Raw genomic sequence first — 25,211 nt, forward strand, 5'->3', positions numbered from 1 at the left:
TTAGCAGCAATTAAGCATATTCACAATTTCGTTATATCTGACAATATGACATTTTAACAATTTTTTCAACATTTTTAACAGCAATTAATGGTTTGAACAAATTCATTGACACTAATAACAGAAAACAATCTTGTCAATCTCAACAGCAATCAAGCACATTCACAATATTATATTTCAATATGACGTTTAACAGCAAGCACAATGTGAGGTTTGAACAACCCTTCTCTAAAATCTTAATAGCAATCAAGCGTATTCACAATTTCGTTGTATAACATCTTTGTTAGTGTCAATAGATTCGTCCAGGCCAAAGTCGATTGTTTTTGTTCTGAACAAATCCACCGACACCAACAGCAGCAAAACAAATACGACAATCTCAACAGCCATCAAGCATATTCACAATTTTGTTATATCTGACAATATGACATGACGATATGACATTTTAACACCTTTTTCTGACATTTTCAACATCAATTAAACAATTTCAGAGTTACTATCTTTTAATAGTAGTTAACCAAAGTGTAAAGGGCAAAACTATTGTGCAAGGGCATAGCTCTGCCATCCCACCCTCCCAAGCAGCATCCTCCAGTCCTCTTTGTGGGTCCTCTCCCTTTTACTTCTACTTTCCACAATCCAGGCCGTTGCTGCCGGGACCCCCACAGTGTAGCCCCGGTTCCCCACTCCGGGTGGGTGCAGACGATTGTCGTGACTTGACTTAGACAAAGAGTCTAACGGGTTGCACAGACCACAGATTATCACAAACCACAGACTATAATGACACCATCACCTGATGCGGCTCTTGGCCAATAAGAATCCGGCTCGTTGCCTTATCATATTTTCTATGTACTGTGGCTCTTTGCGTTGTTTCATGTTGTTTGTTTGTGTGTATTGAGGGTGGACACTTTCCTTGAAGTCAACACAAGAACAATACTTGTTGTATTGTAAGGAGATGAGTGTGTTATGGGAAATAATATGTTTTTAATTGTGTGTGTTTGTGTGTGTCTGTCTGTCATGGCAGGTCAGTGCGTGGTGTGGCTCTCAGTTAAATATTTCGGCTCTTTGTGTCAAACTGGTTTGCCACCCCTGCTGTACTTTGTATACACCTATACCATTTGGCATAATAAATGTAATCTTATTTTTCTATGCATATTTTTTCATATTTACTGCCAGATGTAAAATCTGGATTTAAGAAATTGTGATAAAACGCGGTTAAATTATTTTGAAATTAAGATTAATCATTAATATATGGGAAGCACGGCGGCGCAGTGGTTAGCGCGTGTGCGGCACAGTTCTGAGGTCTTGAGATTGAACCTCCTGTGTGGAGTTTGCATGTTCTCCCGTGCTTGCGCGTGTTTCCTCCGGGCACTCCGGTTCCCTCCCACGTTCCAAAAACATGCATGTCAGGTTAATTGGCCGGTCCAAATTGTCCCTAGGTGTGAATGAGCGAGCAAATTCTCTGTCCCTGTGTGCCCTGCGACTGTCTTGCAACCAGTTCAGGGTGTCCCCTGCCCACTGCCAGAAGATAGCTGGGATGGGCTCCAGCACCTCCGCGACCCTACTGAGGATAAGCAGTGCAGATAATGGATGGGTGGATGGATAGTTAATTTGTTTTAATCAATTCCCAGCCCTAATAAGAATACAAGATTATCTCAAGATGAGTTAAGGCAATAAGATAAAAATAAGGTCAAACACAGTTGAAAGTGACTGTAGTGCAAGAATAGTCCAAGTATAGTCCAGTTTAAAGTCTTTGTAGTGTAATAAAGTGTCTGTAGTGTGCTGAACGTGTCTGTGGTGTTTTGTTCGATCAGCGGCCGTTTAAGAGTTTGATGGCCTCCGTCCTGAGGGTTGAAGTGTACAGTCTGTGTTGTGGGTGGGGTTTTCAATGATGGAAGCAGCCCTCATGTGGACTCTGCGGTAAAAGGAAGTCATTCAACATATAATGCTTATTCTAAAGAAAACCAGCACCAGAAAAAATACATGGGGGGTTAGGGGGGATTTTTTGAGGGTTATTGTTCTATCTTCTTTATTCACTATCCATTATTTGTTATCAGGCAGTTCATAATACGCTACAAAGCCTAGGAGCCGGGACTCTTACTCTCAGCCAAAAGGCCAAGCTAAGGTCCTAGCCTTAAAGCCTTGCTGCGATCATTGCAAATGCACCGTTCCCGGAGGTACTGCAATACCGGGCCAATGCGTGGAGTGGACAAAGTAAGCTCTTATTCCATCTCCGAATTGCAAAAATCAATGATCATGGCTACGTTCGGTCGGCACATGCCGACACATTCTTAATACATAGATATTTCTATCCCCCGTCTTTTTGCATTTACAAACATTTCTAAAAAAATCTCTCCGGAGCCATTAAGGTAGCACTAAAGAGTCACATAACCCCTGGGTTAGGAAAATACTAAGCAGGAGGTGGGGGGAAAAAAGCGGGAAAGGAGAATTTCTGCATGGAAACCCAGTACTATCATGCTGCAATAATTGGTATTCCTGTGGCATGGAGTGGATGAAGACCCGAGGCTAGGCCTTGCCCACTCGTGCCACGTGCACAGCATACCTAGCGGTTGGCACACTGAGCTCCTCTGTATGGCAACTTTTCTAAGCGGGCAGTGTGGCAGGTGACGATCCACATCCGCTCGCTGGGGAATTCTCCACTCCCTTCAATTTCAAATGCGTGCACTCATTTGAATAAATGAGGAGAAAGTATGCAGCACACAACCTGTAGTATTTCACTTGCATTTGAGCTCAAACGAAAGGTCTCCCTCTAGTGTCCAAAACACGGTTTTGCGAAGTCCTCAGTCATGCAAGGGCACATTGTCACTTATCAAGTCAAGGCGTGTTTATTTGTATCGCCCTTAATAACGAGGAGTCTCAAAGGTCTGCACAGACCACAGATTATTGCAAACCACAGACTATTACACCATCCCCTGATCTAAAACCTACATGAAAGCAAGGAAAAACTCAAAACCTCTGAATAAGGAGACAAGGCTAAGAAAGGTACTTTAAAAATGTAATCTGATAAAGTTACTACATTTACCTGTTGAAAAATGGAATCAGTACGTAATCTGAATACTAAGATATTGCAGTCATGTAACTGAATTACTTTCTATTACTTTTTGATTACTCAAATATCAAATATGCTCATAAAAGACAAAATAAACTTAATATAAATCAAATGACTCAATTTTGTTTAAGATAATCGATCAATGTAACCTTGAAAAATAATTGCAAGAAAGCAAGGTCAGGTAGTCGCTTGTAGTCCTACAAAAAAGTGCCCTGATTTTAATATTAAAGGGACAGTGTATGTAGTGCCTCAGTAAAAAAAAACTTGGTTTGAATACCAGGCAAAAATACATGAACTAGCATACCAATGTTCATTTTCATAAAAAAAGTAATAAAAAAAAATCAGAAGTCGAGAAATGTGTATTTCTTCGACACCAATCCCCACTTAGGTCGCCGCCATGTTTGTCCGCCATCCTGCCGCCACGCTGTGGTCTGTGGCACTGCCTCATGCTCGCACCAGACAACACAGTGCCACCTAGTGGTCAAATATTACACACACGAAAAAAGTCCATTTCACATGGCAAACAAGATATGTTCTGTTTTAGTTCACATCACAAGCTCATTAACAACCAAATGTTCTTTCAAACACCACGAGTTAACTAAATTTCAGATTCAGATTCTGATTCAGATTCAGATCTACTTTATTGTCATTCTAGTACACGTGTATACAGAACGAAATGTCGATGCATCTGACCCCCACAGTTTCCTTGAATGTACAGATATAAATAATGTTGTATTGTATTTTGGCTACGTATAGTATTTTACCATAGTGCCGATAGTGCAAGAAGAGTAGCTAACCAGATGTGCAAAATGGGCAGTCAGGTTAACAAGTCAGGTACACCAGGTACACACATTTCCACCAAACTCTGGGATATCTTGTCTCCAGTCCAAGTTTTACTAAGGCTATTATTAAAATCAATACATATGGGGGTATCCAAACTATGGCCCGCGGTCAGTTTTTATTGGCCCGCAGCAAATTCTGAAAATATAGTTGAATTTGGCCCGCACATGGCGCTTGAGCTCAACTCTGTTGCACTTCTCAGTTTTAACACTAGATTGAGCCAGTAACAGAAAAGGTTCTTCTCCACCCATGCATTTGGGATCCCCTGAACTGGAAAACATTGGAATTGTGTTTTCTTTGCTTATTTAATGAACCTTCTTGTCATGCATTTGAACTGTCATTGAAATTCAAAGTGTATTACTGTGTAACTTATTCTGACACAAAATAGATTGATTGTTAATTCTAAACCCTATCAGTGAAGATAAACGTAAATTTTGCTACTAAAAATAGGTTAACAACGAAATTAGAGTAGATGACTGGCTATCAAACAGAAAAATAAATAAAACATCCACCAATCCATCCATTATCTGCACCCCTTATCCTCGGTAGGGTCGCGGGGGTGCTGGAGCCCATCCCAGCTGTCTTCGGGCAGTGGGCAGGGGACAACCAGAACTGGTTACCAGCCAGTCGCAGGGCACAACGGGACAGACAGGTCACTCGCTCAATCACACCTAGGGACAATTTGGACCGGCCAATTGACCTGACATGCATGTTTTTGGAATGTGGGAGGAAACCGAAGTGCCCGGAGGAAACCCACGCAACCCACGGGGAGAACATGCAAGCTCCACACAAGAAGGTTCGATCTCATGACCTCAGAACTGTGTCGCACACGCGCTAACCACTGCCCCGCCATGCTGCCCGAAATTAAACATATTTAGCAAAATAAATGTTACCACTCCTCAAACCTAGAACAAGTCCAGTAGCTTTTCTTTCCTCTGTCTAACAGCATAGGAGCTACACTGAGGTATTGCGGAGGTTTGTATTCGAGACTGTATCGCTACATACAAAAAATGTAATCAATATTTTTTCTCTCCTCCTGGCCCTTTCAAAAAATGTTTAAGCCAATGCGGCCCGCGACTCAAAAAGTTTGCCCACGCCTGTTTTACTTGTTTGATATTGACACCATCCCCTGATCTAAAACCTACATGTACAAGGAAAAACTCAAAAACCTCAACATGAAGAAAATGAAGAAACCTTGAGAAGGGACCACACATGAGGTAATTCCCTTCCAGGATGACCAGGCTACAATGGATGTTGCATTAACAAAAAAATGATTAAAGTATAACAAAACAATAATAAAAAACAATTAAATAAAAGGGATGCCCAGGTTGCATCGGATGTAGCATTACCAAATAATGCACAGACATTGTCAACATAAAATATACGTCATTCATAAACTATAGAACATACGCGTGTTTTAAGCCTAGAATTATCATGGAGCACCACGTCGATTGCAATTTGACTCACTTAATAACAATTTATTTCCGACTATTGATATTGTATTGGTTTCTTCGGAAACTACTTGATCACGGGACAATATAACGATAACAATAACATCTGTAAAAGATCCCAAGTCAAAAGTCCTCAAAAACGTGAGCGGGAAAGGACACGCCCACAAGCTCCTCACGCGCGGATTCGCGTGACAGAGGTCACGGCCGCTGATTGGTCAGCTTTGCCGGTAAAAGTGTTGCTTAGCGGGAGCGGCGCAGCACTGGCGTGTATGAGGGAAAATGTATCGTCTCGGACAGCAGTGTACCTCCCAGATCGCTTTCAGTTCCTTTTTGTTCACTTTGCCGCGGGGTTATTTTCATTTTTCTAGACAGCATAGTAAAAACTGGTCGTGTATTGGCTGATTTTGGATCAAATCGTGCTGATTTTTGACGATGAAAAACATGCGTAAGGCAAAGAAGAAGAGTGGCAGAGGTGAGTGAGGAGACAAGGGCCTCTGTTGTTCGCGGCCTTGTTTTGCTCAACGCGTTGTACTGGGAACTGTAGTTTTAGGAGGCCGCATTTTGTCATCTGGTTACGTTAACGTGTCTCGTGCGCGGACTACAAACATGGGGTCGCGATTGTCGGGAGGATGTCTTGTGGCTAGCTTAGCAGCTAACACAAAGCGGTAGAAACGTGCGAACTCGCGACATTAACTTCGGTCTTTAACTTTATTTGTTACCGTTCTACCTAAGTGAAACCAAAAGATGTTTAAAAAGCTGCGATCGTTTTAATGCCAATTTGCTTACTCTCAGTTTGTTAACGTAAACTCGATTAACGAGTTTATATTGTCTAAGCTTGTCCCGTGATGTCTTGAAACTACCATCTAATTTGCGTTTTCGATTAAACAAAATGTAATGCGTTGTTAACAACTGGCTAATAGCTCGACAATGCTTCAATGTGTGACGGGACTGGATGCGGACATTCTAGCCTGGTTGTTTTGGGCGTGTTGAAGGCGGTGCTGGCTTTTTTCCGTCAGCTGTTCGGTCCACGTCAACACTAAATTCCCTCCAAATTCCCTCAAACCACTGTCTTGGAATTTACAACAAAATAACAATAAAAGTCATGTTGGCGTTTGCTCTCCCTGCTTTGTGATGGTGACCCACGCCCTGCCAAAAAGAACAGTTTGCACAACCTGTAAAGTAAACGTGACTGACCCTCCGTCCATGTTGTAATCTGCAAACCAAATGCATGCAGGGGCAGATTAGATAACTTGTGTTTGACGCGATACCTGTACTGTGCCAATATTACATAACTGAGTCATAGCGTATCTCATGGACGTCCTGAACTTTTTGTCCACTTTAGGGGCACAGCATGGAAACGTGCAGCCTTTCAGTGACGAGGACGCCTCGGTCGAGACGCTCAGTCGTTGCAGCAGTTTCAGTGATGTCACCAGTGTTGCAGAAGAAGGTGGGCTTTTAGTCTTGTGTCTGTTTAAAATATTAAAAGTGGTTTGTTTATAAGGTGGTGAGGCCAGTGATGATGCAGCCCAGGAGGACTTACAGTACAAGCTTAAAGGGTTCATAGACAGCACGGTGGATAAAAGGTATTTCAGATAGTCATTTGATGAAGATTACTTGCAGTAAATGTTGGCTCTTTTTCTAGTGCTAAAACAAGACAGGGGGCAATGGATGGGCTAAAGACTGCAATGGCCACACGCGTCCTGTATGAGTTCATCTCAGAGCGAAGAATGACTGTCACTGATAGCATTGAACGCAGTTTAAAGAAAGGTATGTGGTGCAAATGTTCAATATTATTTGGTTTTAGACGGCGTCTTGTTAAAGGGCGCTGAGATATCTGCCAATACATTCTAGATTCCAATACCTCTGAAATACATGTAGAAAACGGATATTTTTTGACTTATCCAGCTTTTTCCGCGTATGCTTTAAAGAACGAAGACTATATGTACATGTTGCAAATCATTTTATATTTTAACTTATTGAATGCTTTACATCTCTCAAATGGTAGGAGTCGACGCCAGCCAATTTTTGTCATTTTGATTCATTTTTGAAGGCCCACAGACAATTTTGTTCTGTATCTATGTAGTCATAGAATATATCAAACGAAATCTTAAACCTCGTTTTATTTTAAGAAAGTGTGTTTCTAGCTTTTACCATTTTTTTTCCCAGTAAACGGTTAAACATTGTTTTTTTAATACTTCTTTTTCCAAGAGAAAAGTGGCTCTGTGGGATGGTGCATTTCAAGCAGAAATTGTGCTTTGGTGCTTTTTTTGCACTTGTGATGCCCCCAATCTCTATTATTGCAAGAACACTGAAATCATGCATGAACGATGCGCGGACTTTTGAAATATTTTTTCAGCACTCAATTTTTCCGATGATGTTGTCACACAATTTCATACACTATGGCGATGCGTGCGATGTATTGCATGCCCCCCCCCTCAATTTGTTTTATATTTTTTTGTAATATGTTGTCGACTTCGTCTTAGATTAAAATTCCAAAGGCATTAAAAAGTTTTAAGTCTTGAATTTAACTTGCCTTACGATGTAAATCGTAAGGCAGGTTAAAGCATTAAGTTGTAATCATTTTTTATTTTTTTTTGGGAGGGCCAAATTAAAAAGCCTGATGAGCTCTATATGGCCCATGGGTCTTAGTTTGACCAACCCTGACTTAAACAAAGTTCCTGATGTCAGGTAAAGGTGAAGAGCAGCGGGCCGCGGCATCCTTGGCCTGCCTGCTTTGCATCCAGTTGGGCTCGGGCATCGAGAGCGAGGAAGTGTTTAAGACGCTGAAGCCGGTTTTCAAGAACATTCTGGTTGATGGTTCAGCCAACATGCAAGGCAGACAGGCGGTAAGATACTTGATTATTTTTTTCTCCTAAGAAATTGTGACTCAAAACGGAAATGAATTGGTTTTTTTTTTGTTTTTTTTTTTTAGGTGGCCACAAGTTTGGGCCTCTGTACTTTAGTTGCGGAAGATGACGTTTTGGTAAGTTCCTTTTCTTGGCGACTACCTGTTAGTTGGCGCTTTTAACCCACGTTTTGCAGGACGTCCGCGCCACCATGGAGTGCTTTGAGAACCTTTTCAGCCGCTCCTATGCCAAGGCAGACGGTACATGCGCCCCCATCAACACCCCCACCAGCCAGCTCCACACCAACGCTCTCCTGTCCTGGGCTCTCCTGCTCACAATCTGCACTGGCAACCAGCTTCAGGATATCTTGATCAAGTATGGCCCAGAGCATCGTGACCAGCACTTACATAGCCAGCAAAGAGATGTTTTATTAACCATTTTTTTTGTTACCATGTTTAGACATCTGCCCAAGCTCCCGAGATTATTGGAAAGTGACGACGTCAACATGAGAATTGCTGCCGGCGAGACTATTGCGCTACTTTTTGAGCTGGCAAGAGATTTAGATCCTGTGAGTTAAACAAATAAAATCATTTTTCTTTCAAGCCCACCATTGAGAATTCCATTTAAAAACAGAAGTTGACACCCAAACACGAGATCACCCGCCCCCAAAACCTCCAGTTTTCTGGTATTTAAGTCGTTAAATCTATGCCAAAGAGAGAAAAGTCTCTATTGATGGTTCCAGTTAAGTAAAATATGCCAACCCTAATCTCTCCCCGCTTCCTCCTCTATCAGAACGTAACGTAACGCAACGCACAATACAATGATATCAATGATGTTAAGGACATTTCAATTCAAAATCGACTGAGTGAACCAGCAAGCAAAGCATGAACTAGCGAGGGGATTCTCTGAATATCAATGTCAGTTCTTTCTCGGTGAGGCAGGTGTTAGGTTTAATAAATATTTCTCAACCTAAAGTATTTTTTTTAAAATTTACATTTATGATAGTTCACGTATTTTGGTTATTATTAAAATCAATACATATGGGGTTGTTTACTATTAAGTGACACTAAATAATGTATACTCCCTATAAATTGCAAATTTTTGACGTTGTGTTTTACCTAACTTCTAGGATTTTGATTTTGATGGTTTGGACGAGCTTTGTGACAAACTGAGCGCGCTGGCCACTGACTGCAACAAGCACCGGGCCAAGACTGACAAAAAGAAGCAGCGCTCAGTGTTCAGGGACGTGCTCAAGACAGTTGAGGTCAGTCCTTACCCAAAGAGTTGAGCTTTACCCCTTTAGTACAGCGGGGAGAAGTCTAATCTGTGTTTTTCAGGAGGGAGAATTCCAGTCCGAGATGATCCGCTTCGGGACTGAACGCATGACCATCGACAGCTGGCTCCGGAAGCGGATGTACGACGCTTTTAGGGAATTTGTGGGCTCCGGAATGAACTACCACTTACAGGTAGGTTTGATATGTGAAAGGGGAGGGCCAACTCTCATTGGGTTGTGAAATATTTAAGAACCGGGCCAGGAGGAAAAATGATTGAGTTGATTTTGAGTATCTGACAATAAAGTGTGCGTACCACAAAAGAACCACTTTGCAAATTATTACATATCAATGTAATCACATCTTAATGTTGGCCTTCAGCGTAGTCCACTTCAATGTGCAGCTAAGATGCGTTAATGAATGATTATTATTATTATTTTGATAATGGAGGGGGAAACGGGGACTTGGGACACCAAATTGAAAAATAAGCACAATTTATCCAAGCTTGTCAAACACCACGAATGGGGACCGCGTTTGAGTTTCATCAAACAATTGGCGGCCAGGTACTGCCATGATCGTTGTGTCACCTTTCCAATCTTGTCTGTGCACCGTTCCATTTTTCGTATTCTTTTTGGCGGCTCATTTTTAATAAAGGATAGATATGAACTTGGATTTAAAACAAAACTATATAAAGGAGAAGTTCTGATTTTACAATCCGTTTTGTGCAGAAGCCTCACCGTTATGGTCACCAATTGTGCAACTGGTAGCGGGTGGTGTATTTCCAATGATGATAAATCTGGTCTTAGTGCGCCATAGACATTAAAGAAAAGGGAAGAATATTAGAAGTACATTACTTGTATTCTTACAATGTTAGGTGAATCGCATTCAAAAGCCTTATGGTAGTTTGCCCATGTCTTCTGTAAAGCCCCCTTTGTCATAAATCAAGACGCAGTGGTTGAATTCTTTTTTTTTTTTCCACGCAGGCCAATGAATTTATTAGAGATGTGTTCCAACTTGGTCCCCCTATGCTGGTGGACTCTGCTACAATCAAGGCTATGAAAATTTCCCGCTTCGAGAGGGTAAGGGTGAAGCAGTTTGCTTGGAGTTGTTAAAAAAAAAAAAACGGTGCCTTCAAATATGTTTCCCTTTTCAGCATCTTCACAACTCCGCCGCCTTTAAAGCTCGAACCAAGGCAAGAAGCAAGTTTAGGGACAAGCGATCAGATGTGGTTGAGTTCTAAAATGTTCATTTTTCTGTGTGGCTCAATGACAAAGTATTCCTTTTATTTCTATTAGTTTTGGCCAACCTATTTTGTACATAGCACATTTGTTGAAGACTGTTGTAATATTGTCATGTTTAAATAACAATAGCATTAACTGCAGTTTCATTTTTGCTTCAGGAATATGTATTGTTGTATTAGCAAGTGGACCACAAGAAAACTCATTGTGTAGAACCTGTTATATTGTAATGTATTGAGTGTATATTTTGAAGATCAATTGTGAGATAATAAAGCCGAATATTAATACAGTCTCCCTTGTTATTTTCATATGTTCCAACACATTACAAAATGTTACTAAAATGTGTACCTAAAAGACCATACATATATTGTGTGCCCAGACAGATGTGTTGATAAGAGCATTTACTTTACCTCTTAGCAGTGGTTTGATAGCAGAAACTCGTACACCATTCTTGTATTAAGCAATTATTTTCTTTTAACTCTTCAGTTGGGCAGGGGTGGCGAACACGCGGCTCCTGGCCAATCAGAATGCGGCTCTGTGCCTCATATTTTCTATATACTGTAGCTCTTTGCCTCATCTCATGTTTATTTTTTTCCCCCTCTTAAAACACACTTTAATCCATCAGAGTTAATAACACATAATATTTTGAAATACATTTGGCAGATATGTTTTTATACTGCTTCGGACACATAACTGCCAATCATCTGCGTAGGTTACGTCTAATGCTGGGAAATTAAGTAAACATGCATGCATATTGTTACCCTCATGGTCAAAATGGTAAAGCGGAACGGAAATAGTGTTATTGGAAATAATGTTTTTAATTGTGTACGCTTGTGTGTGTCTGTCATGGCAGCTCTGCGTGGTGTGGCTCTTTGACTCTCACAGTTAAAATTTCGGCTCTTTGTGTCAAACTTGTTTGCCACCCCTGTTCTAGAGGTTTCCTTTCCCTTCCCCTTATCACAAATTTTCTTGGCCCTTTGGCCTGGACGGATCTATTGACACTAACAAAGATGTTATATAATGAAATTGTGAATATGTTTGATTTTCGAGAAGGTTTGTTCAAACCTCACTTTGTGTTTGCTGTTAAAAACGTAATATTGGAATATAATATTGTGAATGTGCTTAATTGCTGTTGAGATTGTCATGATTGTTTTCTGTTTTTAGTGTCAATAAATTTGTTCAAACCAAAAAAATAATCTGCGAAGGTCATTAAAACACAGATTAAATTCTCAACCTGTGCTGTAGTCTGACTGATCATCTCTTGTAATGATGCTACCGACAAAGCGAATGTAGCCAAAATGGCGCTCATCTCACTTGGCCACATGTTCCGCTGTGTTAGGCTGTTGGAGTTAGGGTTATCGTTTGAACACAAGCAAAAATTACTCTGAACTTTTGAGTCAAATTTGTTAAACGCAGTTGTTCGTGATCAGAGGTATTACTGTATGTTCAGTTGCCAATGTCACCCTTTAAGAACATCTTAGCAACCCACCATCCGTTTCAGAAAATAGCTAAACGGGATGGACTATTATTTGCTAGGAAATTTGATTTCTGGCTGTCATGCGAAATAATTTCCATAAGTGTTCATACCAGACTAATGTTTTGGTGCTTAACAGAGCCTGTTTTAACTTGTTATAACTGCTTTCATGTAATAACATAAAAAGTTGATAATTTTGAACTGCATAATCTGTAACAAAAAGTAGGTTGTACCTTTAAAATGGTTGTCAACCTCTGTTGTGTCACTCAGTAACCTATTACACATTGTTAAGTGATATATTAAACCTACTTCTAATACAACCTGACAGTGACATTAAATTAGATATAGAATGCATAACAGTCTGGTGGTAGGCCAGGCCATGGTGCTATCAAAAAAGTATATCTCTCCGAAAGGTTGGTGACCTCTACTATAGTCCTTAACAAAGATGTAATATGAACGTAAGATTGGTAAAATATCCATTTGTGCTTAGCATGTGAAAACACCTTACAAAGACAGAAGGTCACAGCAAGCCAATGGCGTGCACGTGAATCTCTTTTACGACTTGGTATCACAGTGAGGGATCTGCCCATAAAGGCTAGCCGGCAGAACATTGCAACCCCCTTTACTTCTTCACCCCCAAGGTTGTGATTGCAAGTCTGTCACTGATGCCGTAAATTATAAAGGCGAACAAAGAGAAATGCGATCAACCATTTAGCCACAGCTATTCTTCTCTTTCGTAAATACAATCATGCTGATTGTGTTTGCATGCAAAAAAAAAGGATTAGGAATGCTAATGACCTTGCAATCATTGGAGATTGTGTTATGTAAATAAATGTAAAATTGGAATGGATGTGGGTGGATAAAGACCACACCCATAAACAAAAACTGACCTCAATTCACACAAACCTTGCTAAATAACCTCCTTGCTTGCTAGCACGCCACCCCGCTAGCTAACTGCCCAGCAAGCGGGCTAAATAGCCTTCTAGGATGCTGACTAGTTTTTCCGCAAAAAAAAAAAAAATTCTTAGTGTCATTTACTGCCCAATTTGCAAACTAACAATTAGCAAACTGCTGTACCTAGCTAGCAAACCTTGCTAAATATCCTTGTTTGCTCGCTTGATACCTTGCTATTTACCTCTCCAGCGAGCCAGCTAAAACGCTTACAAGGATGTTGACTAATGATGTGGATAACAAGAGTTCTTAGTGGAATGCACTGCCTAATTCATGAACAGATAGTTAGCAAACGGGTGTATCTAGTTAATAACCCTTGCTAAATAACTTAGCTTGCTTACCTCGCTACCTAACTTCCTAGTTAACTCCTCGGCAAGCAAGTTAAATAGCCTTTAGGGTTGCTGACAAACTATCCAGCTAACAAGAGTTCTTAGTGTCAGTTACAGCCTAATTTATGAGGTAATAAATTGGCAAACTACTATATGTAGCGAGCAACCATTGCTAAATAAACTAGTGCCAAGGAAGCCCCCCCCCCCTGTGCTTCACCATGTCGTCGAAGAGGGTCGCGATTTCTGGAATACTCAAAACAACACTGAGCGTTTCTACGTCATCAGGGCCTTTCTGCGTCTGGATGTGCTGATTATCAGTCTTACGTCCCGTTCCCGCCGTTCCTGTAAACAACATTTTCCACCAGGGTGCCCTGACATTTCACCACAGCCCAGCCAGTGAACATTTTTTTTGCATTAAATGTAGAATAGAATATACCTTTATTGTCATTGTTACAAAATGGGTTAAGATATTGTGACAACGAAATTGGGCATGGCACTCCAGTTTCACATATTCACAGTGAGGATAAAAGAAACCAAGAAGATAAAGGAACAGAGAAGATAAAGTGATAAAACAAGAAGGATAAGGTTATATTTATAATTTACACAATATTTACACAAAGAAATGTCAGCATGTAGGATGTTACATAAAGTTTGGTATCGTAAAACTGTTTGGTATCGTAAGGGTTGTGCAATATGCATTTGGTTCAAAAATAGTCAACATAGTGCAAAAAATAGTTAACATTGTGCAAGGTGAGCAGTAAACATAGTGCAGTAAACATTGTAAAAGAAACATACGCCTGAGTACCATTTTACTTTCGTATGAGGTAGTGGGAGTTTTTAGTTTTTTGTGCGGTGTGTGTTTAGGGTGGTAATGGCTCTGTGGAAGAATCTGTCTCTGAGTCTCTTTGTTTTTGTTTTGTGTGACCTGTAGCGCTTGCCAGAAGGCAGCAGGTCAAAGAGGTGGTGGCCGGGGTGAGAAAAGTCCCTGATGATTTTTTCTGCTCTTCTGAGGTAACAAGAGCAGGCAATTTCCTCCAGACTGGGCAGAGAGCAACCGACAAATTTCTGGGCTGTTTTGATGACCGTCTGGAGCGTTTTCCTGTCTGCTGCTGTGCACCCAGCATACCACACCGTAATGCAGTATGTTAGAATGCTCTCCACTGTGGTTTTGTAAAAGGACACCTGCAGCTGCTGTTTTAAGATTATTTTTCCTGAGCACTCTCAGGAAATGTAGTCGCTGCTGGGCCTTCCCTACCACCAGAGCGCTGTTTGCAGACCAGGAGAGGTCGTCGGAGATGTGCACACCCAGGAATTTGAAAGAGTGGACTCTCTCTACTTAGTCTCCTTTTATGACGAATGGTGCTGGATTCCTGCCATTCCTTCTGAAGTCCAGTATCAGTTCTTTTGTTTTCGTGGTGTTCAGTATGAGGTGGTTTTTCGAACACCACGTTGACTGTGACTCCATCTCATCCCTGTACGCCGCCTCGTTCCCTTCAGAGACGAGGCCAATCAAGGTGGTATCGTCGGCGAATTTAATGATTGTGTTTGTGAGGTGGGTCGGTGAGCAGTCAGAGGTGTAGAGGGTGAAAAGCAAAAGTTCTTAGTGTCACTTACTGCTTAATTTATGACCTAATAAATAGCAAACTTGCATTTCTAGTTACTAAATGCTGCTAAATAACCTCATTGATTGCTAACTTGGTACCCTGCTTGCTAACCTCCCCAGCAAGCAAGCTAATACAGCTGACTAGGTTTACCGCCCAAAAAAAAAAAAAAAAAAAGTATTTAGTGTCAATTCCAGCTTAAGTTATGAACAAATCATTAGCAAATGAGTATATCTTGTTGGCAACCCTTGTTAAAAAAAACAGTTTGCTAGCTTGTTGCCCAGCTACTTAACTCTCCAGCGAGCAAATGAGCTATTTAACTTACTAGGTTTGCTGACTTATCTAGCTAACACGAGTTCTTGGAGTCATTTACCCAATGTATGAACTACTAATTGCTAAACGAGTGTACATAGCTAACAAACCTTGCTAAACATCCCAGCTTGATAGCTCGTTGTCCAGCTAGCTCCACACAAAGTATACTAGGTTGCCAACTAGTCATTGGGCTATCAAAGGTTCTTTGTGTTATTTACTGCATCATTTTTGAACAAATTAATTATCAAACTATTTTATCAAACTAGCAAACCTTGCTATACAACCTCCTAACTTGCTGCTCAGCTAGCTAACTAGCAAGCAAGCTAGCTAGGGTGCTTGCCCACTGCCTCATATGGTAGTTAAGCCAATAATCGAACAGGGTCCTTGTCATTTACAAGCTACCCAGCTTACTAGGCAACCAGAGTGCAAGCTAGAAAGCTTGCTAGATGTTTAGCAAACCAGCTAGCAAGCCAGGTAGTTATTTAGCGGGCAAAATGGCTGAATGCATTTTAGTATTTCTTTTTACTGCAAATCAAATACATTTATACCACCCTAAACATGTACAAACTTAATGAATCTATAATAATGTTTTATTCTTAAATCAAACTTTTATAAACCTCCAAAATCACCCTTATGATCGGTCCAAATCGCAACGACTTGGCTTTAAAGAAAATCCCCCTAGTCGCCAAGAGATGGCGCTTTTTCTCCGCACTTGCATCCAAAGTAAAAGGATAGTGGGATAGGATATGGGTATTCGAAGTTGAAGTTAAAACTGATTGTATTTCATAATTATCGCTTATTTTTCTAAAATTGGGCTTCCATCTCGCCATGATCAAACAAACCATCATAAAGAGTAGAAGAGAAGAAGCGTTCGCTTTAACGCATGGAAAGTGCACCCAGCCTCGCAACGTCTTCTCGTCCGGTGCGCTGATGCTGCGCATGCGCAGCCCCCACGCTGCGTGACTCATTGCTTTGCTCCCACTCGCAACAAAACCCCAGCTCCCCAACTCCCTTCTCTTCTCCCCCTGCACTCACCGGCAACAATGAAGAGCCCCATTAGAGAAAGCAGAATGAGGAATGCACCTGCCATTTCTAAAAGTAACCAACATATAGGAATGGACACTGCGAGGTCTCCGAAGCCTCAGCCCATAGAGGAAGTGACGTCATTATGTGTAACATGTTGATCCGTCCAGCTTTAGCAGCGGTCTGCCTGGAAATTCGATAGCTCCTTGTTTATTTTAAAAAACAATTATATGTTTATTTTATTGTACTGTAAACCCTCGGGTATTTTTTTTGCGTTTTTTGTCTCTTTTTTTGCGTTTTTTTTTTAAATTCTTGTTGTTTGTTTTAGGTGTTTTTGTTGTTGTTTGTGGGTCATTTTTGGGTAGTTTTTCCGAGGTTCATTTCTTTTTGTTGCAGGGGTCGTTTTGGGTCTTTTTTGGGGTTGTTTTTTGTGTTGTTGTTTGTAAGTTGTTTTGGGATGATTTGTTTCTCATTTGTTTTGGGTCATTTTTTGTCGTTTATTGTTGTTTTTATAGTGGTTTTGGTTGTAAGGCATGGGCGTAACTAGCTCGTTTTGTGGGGTGCTTGAGCACTCCCAAATTCAACCCAAGAAACCTCAAAAGTTGTTGCATTTTTAAAACTCTCTTATCCTCACTAAATGCCCGGATAGACTTCATTATGTAGAAAATACTATAATACATTTCCCCATTTTATATAATACTTTATTTATTTTATCTCATCTCATTAGCTACACCGCTTATCCTCAGTAGGGTCGCGGGGGTGCTGGAGCCCATCGCAGCAATCATCGGGCAGTGGGCAGGGGACACCCTGAACTGGTTGCCAGCCAATCGCAGGGCACACAGGGACAGACAACTCACTCGCTCATTCACACCTAGGAACAATTTGGACCGGCCAATTCACCTGAAATGCATGTTTTTGGAATGTGGGAGAATACCGGAGTGCCCGGAGGAAACCCACGCAAGCACGGGGAGAACATACAAACTCCGCACAGGTCTGGAGCTGGATTTGAACCCACTGCGCCGCCGTGCTGCCCTTAATTATTTTATATTTTATTTTGAATTTTTTTTGTTTGTCTATGCATTGCAGCCTGGTCATTCTGGAAGGGGGATTACCTCATGTGGCGTCCCTTCTCAAGGTTTCTTCATTTTCCCTCATTCTAAGGTTTTTGAGTTTTTCCTTGCCCTCATGTAAGTTTAAGATTAGGGGATGGTGTAATAATACTCCGTGGTTTGCAATAATCTGTGGTCTGTGTAGCCCTTTGAGACTCTTTGTGATTAAGGGCTATACAAATAAACATGACTTGACTTTTGTTGCTCAGGTCCGAGGATGGCTGTTTTAGTATCAAAAGAGAAAGAGAGGATAGAATGCCTCGCATCGCACGTGTCTGACTTACAGTATATATGGACGACCATAACTGACATTGACAAAATAAAACAGACATTTCCTGTAGTAAGCATCCAATACACAAGCTTAAAGTCTCAATTCTTGCTTATTTAGATTATTTCACGTTTATTACCATCCAAACGCCAATTGAATTTCAATCACAAGGGCCAAGTGGGGAACATTCATCTGAACATCGGCCATGCCACTCAGTTTTTTCTCCACTCAAGACGTGCAGTGCATACATGCCAAACATTCAACGATAAAAGCGGTAGATTTCTTAAAAAAGCGGTGGACTTTTTTTAAGGAAGCTAAAAGCATTAGTGTGATGTGTTCAGCGCTAGTGTTTTCAGGTACTTTTGTTGTCCATGACGTTGAATTAGGGATTCATGACGTCATCAAGACAATGGTATGAAAAAGAAACGATTGCTATATGACGTCATGTAAAGATGTGTGCGTGCACGCGCAGAAACATTCGCACACTTGAGATTCAACTTTCACACAAAGCGCATCGATACATTGGGGATGGGTCGTTCACGAACAAAACGGCTCTATGAGCCAGATCTTTGGAGCCACAAGAGCCTCTCTCTTTCTGTTCCCCTCTTTTTCTTTCTGTCTGTAGCTTTTTATTTTTTTCTCTGAATCTCTTTTGTTCTTTCTAACTTTTTCTGCCTGTCTTTCTCTATCTTTTTTGTTCTCTCTCCCCTTCAATATATCTCTCTCACTCACTCCCTTTCTTTCTCTCTATTTCATGTATTGTTTTCTCTCTCTCTGTTTGTTTCTCTCTCTCTTCCTCATTTCTTCTTCCTCTCTTTTCCCCTCTCCCCTTTCCCTTTTCTTCATGCCCCCCTTTTATCTCCCTCCCTTGTTCTCTATTTCTATTCTCTCCCTCGTTTTCTATCCCCCTTTTCTTTCTCTGTCTCTCTTTTTATGTTTTATCTCTTTCTCTCTCTCCCCCTCTCTCTCTCTCTCTCTCTCTCTCTCTATTTCTTTGTCTATTATTCATTTTCCCCATCTGTCTGTCTGTCTCTTATTTTCATTATCACCCTCTGTCCTTCCTTCTCTGTTTCTCTCTTTGTCATTCTCTCTGTCTTTTTCCCTCTGTCACTTTCCCTCTCTCGCTCGTTTTCCCTATCTCTCTATCACACTCTCATTCTTTCACCCGTTCTCTCTCTCTCTCTCTCTCTCTCTCTCTCTCTCTCTCTCTCTCTCTCTCTCTCTCTCTCTCTCTCTGTCTCTGTCTCTGTCTCTGTCTCTCTCTCTCTCTCTCTCTCTCTCTCTTTCTCTCTCTCTCTCTCCCTCCCTCTCTCTCTCTAAGGCGCTTAAATTAAAACATTTTGATTAGGTAAAGAAAAATCCCTATATGTTGGATCAATAAAGTCCATCATGTTATGGTAGCATAATACATTGTCAAAATGAATTACTTTGGTGAATAACGTTATATTATTTTTGGAAATACATACTTAAAAAACAAAAGAGAAATCTAAAGAGCCGTTTGGAAGCTTAAAGAGCCGTTTCTGTAAAAATGAGCCGGAATTCCCATCACTACTGCACATGCAAAGACCCCCCCCCCAAAAAAAGCATCTAGCTGCTGCTTGTGCTCTGCCGCGGAGGTTGTTGCCAAGGCTCGCGAGGAGTGCTCCCATTGGACGAGCCGCCTCATCTTTGCTTGGGTTTGCCCCGATGATTGGCTGCCCCTCCCACAAAGGAAGCTCTTCAAGATGCTTTGGCTGTCTCGCGATCACCACACAAGGCCTTAAAACTTCACACGTCCATAGTTTACTCTCGTTAAGGAATCTTTTGGAAGCGTTACAATCCCCTTAGAATGGAAAAAAGGCCAAATAGCGCTCTGCTCTTTCGTTTTCCATCTCTCCAAACAAGCATATTTGGTAGTGTGTAATGATTGACAACTAGATGTCACTATATTGTATAGCGCAAACAAAAACAAGTGCTACAAGGCACAAGGAAGAATACAAAATATGGAGACTCACCAAACTGCAACATGTTTTGTTTCATTGTTTGCAAAAAAATAAAGGAAAAAAGGGAAAAAAAGGAAAAATACAAAAATCTGAAAAAAAGAAAGATAAAAGAAAAGAGAAAGAAGAGAATAAATACAAAGAGTAAAGTTAAAATGAGAGAAAGCTGGGGAAAACAAGAAAAATACAAATAAATAAAAGAACCTGAAATTGTGAAAAATGTGAAGAAAAAGTGGAAATGGGAAATGGGAATTAAAAAGGATAGGGAAAACAAGAGCAAAAATGCAAACATAAATAAAAAGTAAAAAAAAACAAGGAAAAAAGGAAAAGAAAAATAAGTAAAAAATGAAAGATGAAGGCGAACACAACAAATGGACGAAAAGAACGACGGAATAAAAAGGAAGAAGCAAAGAAAAACAACAAAAAAAGATCAAAAGTAGAGGAAAAAACAGGCTTTTCTTTATTGGGATACTTTTGGAAACAAGATTGTGGCCAATAACGTCAGCTCAGAGCATTATATAAAGTAAAATAAATGCAAACTTTTTGACCTACATATGTCAAAAAAATGCATATTTATATGTTAGCTCATGCAGTTTTTATAATAAGTGAGGTAAATATCATGTTTGTCCCTAATGAATTAATTTTTTTTTTACCACGAGGTGGCACAAAATAATACACAATGCACCTTTAATACTCAAAGGCGTCAATTATCAAACATGTTTGATGAATTTGGTGCTCGGTCGACTTATTCCTATCACGTGCTGGGCACAAGGGAGAATGGCGAGCTGCTCTTTTCCACGACGCATGTGCTCTAATGTCACGGTCGCCATGACGACCAGTATGCCACGCCCCCGAACTCAAGCTGAAGCAGATCAGCTGATTGCTGTTCTGCTATTTAAGGCTGGATTTTGGGTTTGGCGGGTGCTGGTTCATTACTACTCATTATTCACAATCCCGGTCTGTTATGCCTTGTCCTGTTTTAGTCTGTTATGCCTTGTCCTGTTGAGTTCGTGCCGGAGGAACTCTGTATTGTTCTGTTTTGCCTCGGAGTATTGGGCGACTTTTATTTTATTAAATAAAACCTATGGATCGTCAACGCATTTGAGTTCTCCCTTCATGCCTCCTGCCTCCGTTCTGGTCCGGTCACCTTCCACGCCACCACGTCTCGTGACAGAATGAACCAGCCAACAAATAGAACTCAGCGAACGATCCCAGCGCGACTTGGGAGAGCTGGAGAGCGCAGTTCGGCAGGCGCCTACTGAGTTGGCCTTCCCTGCCCGTTCGAACCACGGCCCCGCCCGTCGTGGCCCTTGCTGTGCCTCGAATGGGGTCCCGGGAAGAATTGACGCCTGCCTGTTCGACTCTCATGCCTGCCTGCCCGACTCCCGTGCCGATTGCCTGCTATTCCGCCTCCCCTGCGTGCCAGCCCGACTCCGACTCTGCTGCCCGTCGGGCCGACTCCGACTCCGCTGCCCGTCGGGCCGACTCCGACTCCGCTGCCTGCCAGCCCGACTCCGCTCCTCCTGTTTTGCCGGTTCTGATTTTGACTCTCTCATGTCTTGTCTGTTCTGATTTTGACTCTCTCATGTCTTGTCTGTTCTGATTTTGACTCTCTCATGTCTTGTCTGTTCTGATTTTGACTCTCTCATGTCTTGTCTGTTCTGATTTTGACTCTCTCATGTCTTGTCTGTTCTGATTTTGACTCTCTCATGTCTTGCCTGTTCTGATTCCGCCTGTCCTGTCTGAATCGCCTCTTCTGAATCTGACCCCCCTGAGTGCGACTCTTCTGAATCTGACCCCCCTGAGTGCGACTCTTCTGAATCTGACCCCCCTGAGTGCGACTCTTCTGAATCTGACCCCCCTGAGTGCGACTCTTCTGCATCGGCCTGTCCTGAGTGCGACTCTTCTGCATCGGCCTGACCTGAGTGCGACTCTTCTGCATCGGCCTGACCTGAGTGCGACTCTTCTGCATCGGCCTGACCTGAGTGCGACTCTTCTGCATCGGCCTGACCTGAGTGCGACTCTTCTGCATCGGCCTGACCTGAGTGCGACTCTTCTGCATCGGCCTGACCTGAGTGCGACTCTTCTGCATCGGCCTGACCTGAGTGCGACTCTTCTGCATCGGCCTGACCTGAGTGCGACTCTCTCTTTTTTTTTTTTTTTTTTTTTTTTTTTTTTTTTTCCCAACATGGCGGCGCGACTACACGCAGCGGCTGATGTCCCTCCAGTAAATCTTTTTACTTTAAGTGTTCTTTTTTCTCTCATCTTTTCTTTTATAAATACCTGTTCGGCAACTATCACCTTAAGTCGCCAGGAACTTATTAACCTGGGTCAAAGATTAGATTTCGACTCATTTCACGATTACAACACCAACAACAACATCCCAAAGGACATACGAAGACCACCGGGATCTCCCTGGGTTACCTGCCCGCCCATCAAGCGACGGAGACGGCGGAGGGAACGTAAACAAAAACGAGGCTCTCGGGGAGGCCTAGCGAAGAAGCTAAAAAGACGACCACACCGACAAGCGCTTCCGAGTATCTTCCTGACCAACGCCAGATCCATCGTACACAAAATCAGTGAGCTTGAGCTGCGGATAGCTACCAACAACTTCGCACGGAATAGCAACATTTTTGTGATTACGGAGTCATGGCTTGACCCGCGGATCCCCGACGCTGCAGTTCAGCTAGCAGGACGCACGCTACACCGATACGACCGCAACGAAGACTCCGGCAAAAAAAGAGGTGGGGGACTATGCATTTACGTACATAATGCGTGGTGCAATAACAGCAGAATTATTGATGCACACTGCTCGCCCGATCTAGAGTTTCTGGCGGTATCGTGTAGACCATTCTATATACCGCGAGAGCTAACTGTGCTCATTGTGATAGCTGTTTACATTCCTCCGGATGCTAACGCTAGCACAGCGCTAAACCTTCTACTCGCCGCTATAAACATCCAACAGCTTGCACACCCCGACGGAGCTTTCATTATCGCTGGCGACTTTAATAAGGCATGTTTAAGGACTGTTCTTCCAAAATTCTATCAATATGTGAACTGTGCAACAAGGGGTGAAAAAACTTTGGACCGCGTTTACAGCAACCTCAGAAACGCATACAAAGCTTCCCCTCTCCCCCACCTAGTAAATTCGGATCACCTATGCCTATCCCTTACCCCCTCATACACCCCCATCCGAAGGAAAACAAAACCTGTAACGAGGACAATACAAACGTGGCCTGAGGGAGCCCTCTCCAAGCTGCAGGACTGTTTTGATCAAACTTGCTGGGAGGTATTTGAACACCATGACCTCCAGAAATTCACTGACACGGTTTTATCCTACATCCGTTACTGCACGGATGAAGTCACAGTATATAAAAAAATCAAAAACTACCCAAATCAAAAACCCTGGATGTCCAGCGAGGTGCGCACCCTCCTCAAACACCGCAACACCGCCTTCAGGTCTGGAGACAAGGCTCTTTACGGGGTGGCCAGGGCTGACCTGAAGAGAGGCATCAAGGAAGCAAAAGCAGCCTACACAAGGAGGATCGAGCACCTCTTCGCTGGAAATGACCCGAGGAGGATGTGGCAGGGCCTCCAACACATCACCAACTTCAGAGGCCACAACCTGGCAGCTGTTGAGGCTGAGGCTTCACTAGCTGAGGACCTTAATCAGTTCTTCGCTCGCTTTGAAGCTGGTAGGCCACAAACAGCCACATCACACCTACCAACAACCAGCAGCAACTCTCTCACATTTCAGGAGCACGAAGTTAGGCGTGCGCTGAATACCATAAACCCCAGGAAGGCAACTGGCCCGGATGGAGTACCAGGGAGGGTACTCAGGGACTGTTCCAATCCGCTGGCTGGGGTCTTCACCACCATCTTCAACCGGTCCCTGTCACAGGCGACCGTCCCACCTTGCCTCAAAACCTCCACCATCATTCCCATCCCCAAAAAGTCAGCAGTGGAAAGCCTCAACGACTACAGGCCTGTAGCTCTTACGCCTGTGGTCATGAAGTGCTTCGAGAGGTTAGTGTCCCGGCACATCAAAAACTCCCTGCCACTCACACTGGACCCCCACCAGTTTGCCTACAGGGCAAACCGCTCCACTGACGACGCCATAAACACAGCACTTCACACCGTGCTGAAACACCTGGACCACCGGGGGAGCTACGTCAGAATGCTCTTTCTGGACTTCAGCTCAGCCTTCAACACCATTATCCCGGAGATCCTGGTGGAGAAACTTGCACACCTAGGACTCTCTCCCTCCATCTGCCACTGGATAATGGACTTCCTCTCCAACCGCCCACAGTCGGTGAAACTCGGTACCCACATCTCTCCCACCCTAACACTGAACACTGGCTCCCCCCAAGGTTGTGCACTGAGCCCCCTGCTTTTCACCCTCTACAGCTCCGACTGCTCACCGACCCACCCCACAAATACTATAATTAAGTTCGCTGACGATACCACCTTGATCGGCCTCATCTCTGAAGGGGACGAGGCGGCATACAGGGATGAGGTGGAGTCACTTTCAACGTGGTGTTCGGAAAACCACCTCATATTGAACACCACAAAAACAAAAGAACTGATTCTGGATTTCAGAAGGAATGGCAGGAATCCAGCACCACTCACCATAAAAGGAGACTGTGTAGAGAGAGTCCACTCTTTCAAATTTCTGGGTGTGCACATATCCGACGACCTCTCCTGGTCTGCAAACACCAGAGCGGTGGTAGGGAAGGCCCAGCAGCGACTGCACTTCCTGAGATTGCTCAGGAAAAATAACCTAAAACAGCAGCTGCAGGTGTCCTTCTACAAAGCCACAGTGGAGAGCATCCTAACATACTGCATCACGGTGTGGTATGCTGGGTGCACAGCAGCAGACAGGAAAAAGCTCCAGAGGATCATCAAAACAGCCCAGAGAATCGTCGGCTGCTCTCTGCCCAGTCTGGAGGACATTGCCTGCTCTCGCTACCTCAGCAGAGCAGAAAACATCATCATGGACTTTTCTCACCCCGGCCACCACCTCTTCGACCTGCTGCCTTCCGGCAAGCGCTACAGGTCACACAAAGCAAAAACAAACAGACTCAGAGACAGCTTCTTCCCCACAGCCATTACCACCCTAAACAGACACCGCACAAAAAAACTGAAAACTGTTGCAAAAAACTACCTCACACGAATGTAAAATGGTACTCACGTACATGCTGTCTGCACTATGTTTGTTCACTGCTCAAAACAGACACAGCACAAAAAACCTGAAAACTTGTGCCAACACTACCTCATACGAATATAATGGTACTAATGTCTATGTTCTTGCACATGTCGACTGCACTACGTTTACTGCTCACCTTGCACAATGTCTGACCATTTCCTTTTTTCTGCACTATGTTGTCTATGTTTGCACCAATGCATATGCTGACTATTTTTTGCACTATGATGACTTTGCACCAAATGCAATATTGCA

General features: G+C 42.6%; 1 protein-coding gene and 1 pseudogene across 1 annotated transcript; one reads left to right on the top strand and one right to left on the bottom strand.

Moving 5' to 3' along the window:
• Positions 1–2,153: 2,153 nt before the first annotated feature.
• LOC148357047 (U2 spliceosomal RNA) lies at positions 2,154–2,243 on the bottom strand (annotated as a pseudogene).
• A 3,350-nt stretch (positions 2,244–5,593) lies between these two features.
• On the top strand, positions 5,594–10,999 carry ifrd1 (interferon-related developmental regulator 1). Its single transcript, XM_088347906.1, has 12 exons — positions 5,594–5,824; positions 6,695–6,799; positions 6,854–6,935; positions 6,995–7,119; positions 8,041–8,198; positions 8,285–8,335; positions 8,395–8,573; positions 8,658–8,766; positions 9,328–9,462; positions 9,536–9,664; positions 10,453–10,548; positions 10,623–10,999. The coding sequence occupies exons 1-12, from the start codon at positions 5,785–5,787 to the stop codon at positions 10,707–10,709; spliced, it is 1,296 nt and encodes a 431-aa protein (XP_088204032.1). The 5' UTR covers positions 5,594–5,784; the 3' UTR covers positions 10,710–10,999.
• The last annotated feature ends 14,212 nt before the right edge of the window (positions 11,000–25,211 follow it).

Source organism: Urocampus carinirostris, chromosome 11 (genome assembly GCF_059441175.1).
Source record: "Urocampus carinirostris isolate Australia breed hairy pipefish chromosome 11, RoL_Ucar_1.0, whole genome shotgun sequence".
Classification (NCBI taxonomy): Eukaryota; Metazoa; Chordata; class Actinopteri; order Syngnathiformes; family Syngnathidae; genus Urocampus; species Urocampus carinirostris.

Excerpts from the sequence above, each read along its gene's own strand:
- ifrd1 (XM_088347906.1), top strand. The coding sequence starts at position 5,785 with ATGAAAAACATGCGTAAGGCAAAGAAGAAGAGTGGCAGAG. Across the intron at positions 6,800-6,853 it reads CACCAGTGTTGCAGAAGAAG|GTGGTGAGGCCAGTGATGAT; the intron begins GTGGGCTTTTAG and ends TTTGTTTATAAG. Across the intron at positions 8,199-8,284 it reads ACATGCAAGGCAGACAGGCG|GTGGCCACAAGTTTGGGCCT; the intron begins GTAAGATACTTG and ends TTTTTTTTTTAG.